This window comes from Micropterus dolomieu, linkage group LG05 (assembly GCF_021292245.1).
Source record: "Micropterus dolomieu isolate WLL.071019.BEF.003 ecotype Adirondacks linkage group LG05, ASM2129224v1, whole genome shotgun sequence".
NCBI lineage: Eukaryota > Metazoa > Chordata > Actinopteri > Centrarchiformes > Centrarchidae > Micropterus > Micropterus dolomieu.
The window spans coordinates 7,928,008-7,938,765 of NC_060154.1; the positions used below are offsets into that span (position 1 = coordinate 7,928,008).

The following is a 10,758-nucleotide window of genomic DNA, read 5'->3' on the forward strand; positions in this document are numbered from 1 at the left end:
GAAGTCACTCTCTATTTACTAGATAGTGATTAGTACTAACTATTTTAGGGTTTAATACAGTTTTGGTAGTTTTGGCATTATTTGTATTTGTAATAAAAACATCTTACTTACCAAGTCGGGAACACATTGACACGCCTAAAAAGAAGTCAAAGGGCAAGAAACACAAGAATTCAAACTCATTTTAATCAAACCCTCAAATTTAGTTGGAACAGAAAATAAAGGCAAACAGTGAAGTTATTTCCCAAACAGTCAACAGTATGTTGTACATCTACCACAGGTTACGGACTAACTTCCTGGTACATTTTTTTATCTACTTTACTTGCCACAGTTGTGTACACACTAAATGTTCCTGTGCAAAAGTTGAGTTAATTATGGAAATGATGCCCTCACTTTCTATCTCGCCTTCATATAAAGTGTTTTTCAGATAATTGGGCTGATCGCTTGGCTTTACAACATGTCAAATCATGTTGTAACTGTTTGCATTTCCTGCCCAGATCTCAGCATTACTTTGGCAACGACAATGTTATCAAATCTTGTAGAAATGGTCAAAACTACGGAAATAAGAACCAAGTTGTAATGAACTGGTATTTCAGTCAGTAGAATTACCATCTACCTACATATTTCCTGTATCCTCATCTGTCCATTGACTCTATGATGCCCTTGTATGACCAGGTTATTTACACAATGACATTGAATAAACTCTCCAGCCAACACAAACCTTCACTCTGCCTGGTGGAACAGAAGCCCACTTCTTAAAAAACTGATTTTATGAGTGCCTTCACTCTGTATTTGTTTTACTTTCTCTCTCTTGTTGTCTTTTTTTCTGCACTCTCACATTTTCCAAGTCTTCTTCCCTCCATTTATCTCCATGTTCTCTACTCCCCTTTTCTTCTCCCACCTCTTCTCTCCCTCTTGGCATAAAAAATCTTTATTCTCTCAAATCCCTGTCCTTTCGCCAAGAGTGTAGCTTTCCACTCATTTTCCAATCTTGAGCCTAATTGTGCTAATAATTCATTAAGGCAGCTCAGCTTGAAATGCTGCTTTGTCTCGTTCTGGATACAGACCACAGTGGGAGATTATCTGTTTATTTCAATCTTCTCACTGTCTGTAACTGTATAGTTGGTAATACAAGAAGAATAGTTGTTCACATACATATTTGTACCACTTCAAGTGGCTTAGGGAAAAATCTAAGCAAGATTAGGGGGAGATTGGCGAGAGAAGAAGAGAGAAAGAAACTTGGTGGATGGAAAGAAAGAAGACAATTGGAGAAGGAAATTATTATAATTCCTGATTTTTCCTCATCTTCACATTTCTCTCTTTCACCTCTTTAAGGCAGATATATGACATAGCTGTGTTGTGAAAATGGTGGGTTTGCTGTTCTTCCAGATAACCCCAGAGTTAGGTCAGTTTTCCAGCTAATGGGGAAGGAAGAGGACCTTGGGAGAGGCCCTAATAACAGAGCGGGATGGCTTATACATCAGTCTCACTCACCACACCAACCAGCCTGGCTCCAAACACAGCCCCCCAGACCATATAACAGCACATTAGTTGCAACGCATAACCGCTCAAATTGAACATTTCTGATTTTGGTTCAGCTTTACCCTCTGAGGCTCCCTCTTTCTCACTTTCTCCTTCCCTTATCTTTACTTTACTTCAGGCCTCTCCTTCATTCCCATGCCTTTAAGTTTGAGGTTCTTCACTAATTCCCATATACTGCTGTAACAGTAAAGTCACACCAAATTCTCAGAGCTTTATAGGGGTTAAGCTCATGTCCCTGCGTGATTTTTATCATCACAAGCCAAATACAGCTGGATGAGGATCAAAGGCTGCTCTCATGGAACATTTCTGTGCGGAGATTTGCTGTCTGGACTTCTCAAAGGCACCTTCATGTTAACCATTTACTGTATATTTTGCCACTAGGATGGCAATTGAGTGCCACTCAGTTGCAAATGAAAAAAAGGTTCCGAAACTTTCCAAAAGTGATATTATAATGGTTGTCAAACATCCAGATTTTTGATGTGTGTACACTGACCATACCAATATGGCCTTTAAATATCACTACTGACATGCGGTTGAAATATGTGCATGGCTCTATAATCCAGCGTTATATTGCTTTTTAAGGTACTAAGGTAATTAGGGTTTTTAACAGTTGAGATAATCGTCATCAGTTTAATAAAAAACAACGGGCAGAGATGGTATCAGTGCACAAATGGTTCTGGGTCTCCATGCATCCTGGAAAAAGACAGTTGACCAATTCTCCAAGCATGAAAAACACCTGTAAAAAAAAAAGAAAAAAGAAAAAAAAAAGTGGTAAAATGTCCTGGAAAATTTTGTGTTGTCCTGGAGAATTATTTTAACATTTATTATGGGAACTTTAACACACCCCCGAGACATGTCATATCACATGTTGGACGACAAGAATGAAGAGGAAGCCTGGGTCCAAAAAAAAATTAATGAAGCCCAGCTGTATGTGCATCAAATACCAGCTAAAATCTGGCTAACAACGCTTTTTTTTGCTTTGCTAGAATTGTCTTTTCAAACTCAATACTACAATTAGGTAAAATGGACCGTAACATGCCATGAAACCTTTTAGCCGTAGCTCACAGTGGGTTGTGATTAGCTTTGTTAGTAAAGAGGCTAACATACAGTGTGATTTATTCCACGGCTTGGTTTAATTTCCTATTGTGACATGTTCTTTAGAACATCAATTAACTTTTGATATTTGCACACATGTGTTTTTATATATGTTTTTTGAAGGTATTGCACTTGCATATCAATACACCAAGTTTGTTGTGACAATTAAAGAAAGTGTGGCGCTGTGACAGTGGACATACATTAGAGCTAAAGACCACAGTGATTTTAGAAAGCTAACGTTCAGCAGAATGCTGGAATTTGTTAGTAGCCAAAATTGTTGGCTAGTATTTGTGTTGAGGCTATTCAGTTAGAGGTGTTCAGGCAGCAGAGGAAAAATTATTATTCATAAGAATAACACTTGCCAAGCATAGAACACAAAGGTCTTTCCAAAAGAAAATCACAAAAAACAATGGCAGTATTATTAAAAAAAAATAACAGTAGTGAAACAATCCAAGATCAATTTGTCATTATTTCTACAGATGTAATAGATGATTTCATAGATAAGTTACAGACACAGACTGCACGTCTTTTAAATCAGACCACTGCAGAGAGGAACATACTACTGTATGACATGATCCCTGTCTGTCATACCAGCTAGATCATCACTGAAAATGTTGTGAAAAGTCCTGGAAAATGATCTCATAAAATGGTGGGAACCCTGATATTATTGTTACAAAAACAATATGTCACCTCAATACTTAAATTTTGGTAGGTAATTAAAATTGCCATCGTTGTTAACGATGATGAAGATGCTAACCATGAGCTCAGGTCAAAGTCAGACCCTTTTTCAGACACTAGTATCAGCCATTATTTCATCTGAAATTAACAAAATTGAAAGAAACATTTTTTTCTACTATAATCTAAACTTTTCAGTGATTCATACTGGCATCCAGCATCCTTATAATACACTCTTCCAGTTAACATATGGGAGACAATCAGTATCATGATCCAGTCAGGGGCTAGAATGATAACTGCAAGAACCACTGATCTAAACTGACACAGGTGCTGTGAAAGGGCCTATTTTTAGGCCGTCATTAATAAATGGATGTAATACAATTGCTTCCCTCTGTTACAGAGAAACATTAGAAAGCTAATCTCAAAATTACTCTGCAAATCATCCCAGATATTCCAGATGATTGTCTCAGTGAAAGAGAACTAACAGATGTGACCTAAATAGAGGAGAAATAAAGTGGAAAAGGGAGAAATTGAAGAAAATGAACTTCTGATTAACTTCTCATCAAGTTGGACAATGGCCTTATCTGCAAAAGTAATATCAATAAAATCACCTGTGCCACTGTTTGCTCCTGGAAAGAAAAATCCTAAAAGTAGACAGACCCAAAATTGCAGTAAGTAAAAAATACTGTTCCTGAAAATACTACATTTTAGATTCTATTTATATTATATTCTTCTGAAAATTGTGCAACTTTGCTTTCTCCATATAATTTTTATAAATTTCCTCATGATACTGCTTTCCCTCTCCCCTCCTCATTCCCCTGTATTCCCATGTCCAGCCCCTCTATTGAACTCTCACCTGGCTGCACTTGGCTAGCTTTGTGTTAGTGGAGCTAGTGAGCTGCAACATCCCCTCTCCTCTGTCCTTTGTAAACCACAAGAGCTTGTGTTTCTTTAAGCCTATCAACCCAGAACACAGTAAGAATTTAGACTCACCTTGGGGCCAAGACTCACTATAATACACTAAGCTATACTAGACAGTATAATGCAATGCATCATGTTGGGAGCCTACTGGAACAAATCAGCAAGTAATTTTGGGTCCCATAATAAAACTCAAAAACATGAAAACAAAGATGAAGATATTCTCAAGAAGGGACAACAAAATAGTTAGCAGAGGTTATTAGTTATTGTTTGAATAGAAATTGAACATCAGTTTAATAAAGAGATATTATAATGAACACGCACTTATCTTTATTGCATATTAAACCTGCAGTGTTACATAGTTTGTAAAAATCTTGAATAACTCATAAAGCTGCCAGCCTGTTGTTGTGGGCCTGTTCCTTAGCCTCCAGACACCCTCACTAACATGTGCAGAGGCCCAAAGCGCTGCTCATTAACAAAGCTCATTTCACAAGCACCACCACATGTTACCATCCTGTCACAGCACGTGAGAAACAACACATTATCACCAAATTAGCATGACTCTGTGTCAGACACCTGGTCCTGTTTGACTGCAGACTTGCTCTCCTCACACTCCCTGACTGTCAGCCTGCACGCCACACATGACAATAATGTTTTCAAGTTGTAAATTCAGGAATAAATGGTTTATAAGCTTATCTTTCATTTTAGATGTGTTGCTAAAACACATTCAAGTACTGGATGAACAGGGAGGGTTTGTACAGTTGTCACTGCACATGCTTGCATTTTTTGCAATGTGAATGTGCGACGCATGCCATCAGTTGGCTGGCAGCCATTTGATCATTCATCACATTAAACTATGCCAGCCTGCACTCACAGATACACACAGACACTGGGTCAGCCTGAAAAGCTGAACTCACTGTAACGGTGGGATAATTTATGAGTGTTGAATATTTGTCAGTTGTCCACAGAATCAGGAAAGATGAAACCGTTTCAGGTTCCATCCTTCTCAGTCCAGCATGTTTAAGTCCTGTACGGGCCTTTTCATTTGTCTGGAATCACCTTATGACCTGTGTCAGTGCAAACTGAAGCCCATTTTCTGTCTCCTCTCTCCTGTAATGAAAAGCAGAGGGCTGCTCTGTCGTCAGCTGGTAATAATGCAGCATTAGGGTCCACATGGCTCGCTGAAGGGCTCCCTGTTATACATTTAAACCTTTGATCTACAACAGCAAATGTACAAGGCTATCACCAGTGTTTTGCTGGATGGAAGATGGAAAAATTGTGTTTGTATTCATTGTTTTACCTAGAATAGGCTGCAACATTGTGATTTTTTATTGTCTATTTCCTAAATAATATAATTAAAGCAGCATTAGTCATCACATTAATGTTTACTTTGTAATTTGACTTTGTTGGACTTAAATGAAAGAATATAGCCTTTCTGCGGTTTTAAATTTAGAGACATCATATTGGCACAGAAGGTCTGCGCAAGAGCACTGTGACTGTTGTTGCATTTATTGTTGTTGTGTTTAGCATTGGGTTGGTAATTTACATACTCTGATCCAAATTGAACATGTTATTGTCTGCTGTAGCCGCTACACTGGCGCAGGAACCAAGGATTTAATTTCCTGAGAAATGTTTCCACGCATTGTTTTTCTCATTGAAGTCCCAGCCGCACATTTAAGTTTCATCACAGAGAATGGGGAAGCTGCTGACTATGTATAGTTTTCATTCAGTTTGTAGTATGTTCTTGAGTTGGTGTAGAACTAGTGAAATAGAAATGGAAAGTGGGAGGACACAACAGTCAAAAACATGCTAATAGTCTTCTTCATTTCCTCTGTTTACAGGGTCTGAGTTTCCCCAAGACCCGAGTGTGCTAGCTACCACTACATGGAACACCTCTAGTGATGGTAAATGCAAACACATAAACACAAACACAATATGCAGGACTCAGTTTCAACACATCCTTAACAAACTTCTTTTCAGCAAAATTCTAAAAGCTCTGAACACATCTGTTACAAGCAAAACATGATGATATGTTCACAGTTAACATATCATATTAACAGAAAATAACTGTAACCCCAGTTGTGTTGTCTGAAATTACATTCAGTGATGTGTTAGAAATTACACATCCTCTGTGAGTGGTCACCTTCAGCAACCCAGACAGCACCCATTGTCCCAGGATAGGCCACTATAGAGGATAATTGATGGAACAAATTACACATTGATCTACTCAACATGTGGGAATACAGCCACAGGTGCACTGCATTTCCCTAATTTCCACTGACCTACTTTTAGTTTTCTCTTAAGCAAACGCTACATTTGGAGCTTCAAAATGTGCTGATGCTCTCACTACATCTTCTCACACATTGAAGTATCTTTCAGCCCAACTTCCATGGTGACCCACCTACTTCATCAACTTGCTCAGTTACTCTGCCAGGCAACCTCTTCCCATTTGGGGAAAATATAGGAAGTTTGTGTGAAGGAGAAATTTAGTTGTTTGAAGATGTGCTGCAGGAGAAAATCACTGGACATACACTGAACAAAATTATAAATGCAACACTTTTGTTTTTGCCCCCATTCATCATGAGCTGAACTGAAAGATCTAAGACTTTCTCTATGTACACAAAAGGCCTATTTCTCTCAAATATTATTCACAAATCTGTCAAAATCTGTGTTAGTAAGCACTTCTCCTTTGCTGAGATAATCCATCCACCTCACAGGTGTGGCATATCAATATGCTGATCAGACAGCATTGTGTGTGTGTGTGTGTAATCAATATATAATACTCAATACATAATTTCTTTTACGTTTGACAAGAAAGCCCAAGAAAATTGAGATGCATTGTGGGAATAAAAATGCCTTAAAGGCTGGTTGGTTCTCACTCAAAGCTATGGTCAGCTTATTCCTTCCCTTCCTTAATAAGGAAGGAAAATTCTTGCCAGTTTATTAAAATTATGTATTATGTGGTGAGGATGGCCACGTCTCCTGGAGCTGCCCAGTTTTAGATCAGCAGATCCTGACAGAGGAAGCCTCTGTTAGCACTGCAGGAATGACTGAGTCAGATCCATAAAGTTTACTGGATATATCCTTAACAATGTTAACCAGAGTTATCAGTCAAATCTCGCTCTCTCTTCTCCATTTCCCCTGGGCTTGGATAGCCAACATCCGCCAAATCCCCCAAGAAGATACCTCAACATGAGGCTTTATTGAACTTGACCTTTTTTTTTGCTCTCTCATTTTGTCTGTTTAGTTTAATTCATCTCTTGTAAAGCCAAGTCTCCCACAACATCCGTCCCACAGCAGATTCTGTGTACACAAAAACAGACATTGTTAAACATACAGGCAAGAACTAAGACAGTAGTTTCTGGAGGATGGAGCAGTTTATGTAGTCAAGATAATGATTATAGTGACCAACCAAAGATGTTTAAAAGGTCCTAAATACAGTGATGAGTAGTTATAAACAAATCATAGAAACAGCTTTATTTATCCACAACAACATGGAATATTAAAACCTACAAAGGCTGCACGTGTGTATGCTCGCGCCCCTGTGTTCATAGTAGTGTAGCTGTGTGTGTGTCATTTTGAGCTCAGCCCATGACTAACATCTGTTTCTTATCTGATGGATGGATGGTGATTGCACCACTTGTTTTGTCTGCAGGCAGGGAATGGTTTTGATTGACCAAGCACACAGCATTCAGGTAGCGTGGCTCTATCAGTATGCATCAGTAGCAGGAAGTTATCATGCTGAAAGAGGCTCATTATTGGGCTGAAATCAGGGTGATGATAGTTTACTGAACTTGTTTTCCCTGGGGCTTTCTTTGTTTCATTCTTCCTTTCGTTTTCTTTGTTTCATTTGACCCATTTTGCTTCCCTTACTTCATTTCCTTGCTCTCTTTCTCTGTTGGAGAGTGACCCAACTTTAATGAAATTCACCTTTAGCCATAGCTGGCAGTTACAGTCCCAGCTTCGTATGTTTAGTTAGCTGTACAGCCACTCAGGTTTCTGTGCCGGCATCTTGCTGAGAGCAGCCTGCTTCAGATTTACTCATGTGCGTTATTGAGTATAGACATATATTCACATATAGAATGCAATGTTGCTGGTGAAATGAAAAGGTATTGTGCAACTTAGAACATGCATGATTTGTGTGTTGTGGGTGTGCTTGTGTTTACATTTGTGTGCCTGCGTGTGAGTGTTTGATTGTACAGAACCAATAGCCGGTTGTTGATAGGGCACAATTTAGTCGCTTGCCACATTAAAGGTACAGTCCACAGCAATGATTTGAGTTTCACAGTACTCCTGGTGCCAAATACCACAACACTCACCACAAGACAATTACATACAGAGTGGCTTTGTTACACAGATACTGGCAGGACTTCTTTCTCTTTCTCCTCCTCCTACCTCTCATCTCATCATCTCTTCTTGTCTTTTCTTTACCTTCCTCTGGTCCCCGCTGCTTTATTGTCAGTTATTATAATAGCTAATGAAGTGTGCAGGCACACAGCTCCAAAGACCATTTTCTTTTCCATCAACTCAACTAATGAGATGGTGATAAAGTGACCTTCTTGCCTTCAGCAAAACATGCATGTCTTTTAAAAGGGAGTCTGTTCTAATAGATAATATAGTCACATTCAACAGGCACATTAAGGCAGTGAGGTGCATGTAAGCAAGATTCGGCCCACTGCACTATTAACGGTGTATAGGCACAGATTCCCAGCAGACCCCTCATGACTTTGTTTTGATAGTAGTCATGTCAAAATGAAATCCACACCCACACACAGAAGCAAGCATGCACAAACACACTGTCATGCACAATCATGGAGACAATTGCATCACCAGTAGTAATGACCTCCAGGTTTACCAGTGCGTGCACCCCGTGATACTGTTATTTCTTTGTGTGTGCCTAAGGGAGTGTTACAACCTTTTTCCTTGTCTTATCTGAGACACACATTACACACACCTACAACCTAAAATCATGTCCCTCAAAGTTTGGTGATTATAACTTTCTATATGTACTGCATTTATATAGCAATTTGATGAAGTGCTTTACAGTTTGCCTCAAAACACACACACGTGAGTTGGTTAATGTGACAAATTCAGTGTATTCAACACAGCAGAGTTATCTCTTCCATCGCAGTACTCATACTGTTGTCTCATGACATTTAAAGTGATTACAAATGGTCATATAATTAGACCCTGCAGGTTAAATTGAAAAATAAAGATAAACAGCTGAGTAAACAAGTTATGAAAGGAATCAAGTTACACAAATTAACTGCAGAAACTGGTGCACTTAATATTTTCTTTCATTCAGCCTCTCGCCCACACATTGCACATAATATTTGTGTATTTTCATTCTCTTCTGTCAGAACATCTCTTGGCTTATAATCATCAGAATTTGTCCAGGATATCAATTATGCACCCTCAATTATATGCCACCTATTGTGTTTATTATCAAATTTTGTCTTGATAATCCATTTACATGGCTTGTTAAAGCAAACCGAGGACAAATGAGTCTATGTTGGTTAGGGGTGGGAATCTCTAAGCACGTCACAATTCGATTACGATTCTGGGGTGCGATGCAATTTTTAAACAATTATCAATGCATCTTGATGCATCTTTTTTTCTTGAAGCATAAAATCCAAAAGAAATGTCTCCTCAATTACTTAAAAGGACTAGTTTGCATCCCTAATTTACTTTTACTAGGCTTGATTCCTCCTCGTCACCACCGTCCTTTTTTGAACCAGCTTTCAGACCTCTGAAAACTGAAATATTTAACAGGATGTAACATACAGTATGTGTACAGGATAGAGCTGTACACCTATTTAGCCTGATGTTCTCAACCGTGGGACTTTGTTACTAATTTAGCTGACGTTAACTTAGATAGCAGCTGAAAAACATGCTGTAGTGAGACGTTAGCTAGTACTAACCGCCTTCACTTTTCCAGCATTTGGGGAAACAACAGACTTTCTTAACGGTCATACTGTGACCGACACTGGACATTTACTACCAGACTGAAGCTTACTAAGTAACTTAATATTTTCCTCCACTAACTTTCACTGTCACTTTCTGCCGCTCCCTCTCTCTCATTCGCTCGCTACACACACACACACACACACACACACAGAGCCAGCCAAGCATTGAGTGTAGCCGTGCTGCACAGTATGAGAGTAAAACTTGCATGTGCATTTTTAGTAGGGTGATCATTCGGGCGCAATGCGTGGAATACAGGCAAAACACTGGTTATGTGCACATCACAGACTGTCCAGGTGCTGAACTTCCACACTTCTGAGAGTTCAGCTTTTTGTGTTCCGTGAACATTACGTTATCAATTAACATTTAGATAATCAATTTTTGACATTTGTTAATCGATTCAGAATCTTCCACGTCCGCATCGCGATACATTTAAGAATCAATTTTTTCTGTTACTGTTCTTTAAGTTTGTGTGTGTGTGTGTGTGTGTGTGTGTGTTGGTGTGTTGATATCCTTCTTCAAACTTTGTAGAAGAGCAATAATATGAGAATGTGTTTTTATGTCTGA

The 10,758-nt window shown here is 38.8% G+C and overlaps 1 protein-coding gene across 2 annotated transcripts in view; it reads left to right on the forward strand.

The window, feature by feature from the left end:
- The window catches only part of ror1 (receptor tyrosine kinase-like orphan receptor 1), a 138,605-nt gene that overhangs the window by 87,866 nt on the left and 39,981 nt on the right, over positions 1–10,758 (forward strand). The window contains exon 2 of one of the 2 annotated variants that reach the window (XM_046049531.1): positions 6,069–6,131. The exons of the other annotated variant lie outside the window; for it this stretch is intronic. Within the exon in view, the coding sequence (XP_045905487.1) occupies positions 6,069–6,131 (63 nt within the window). The remainder of the gene's footprint in view (positions 1–6,068; positions 6,132–10,758) is intronic. 2 annotated transcript variants of the gene reach the window in all.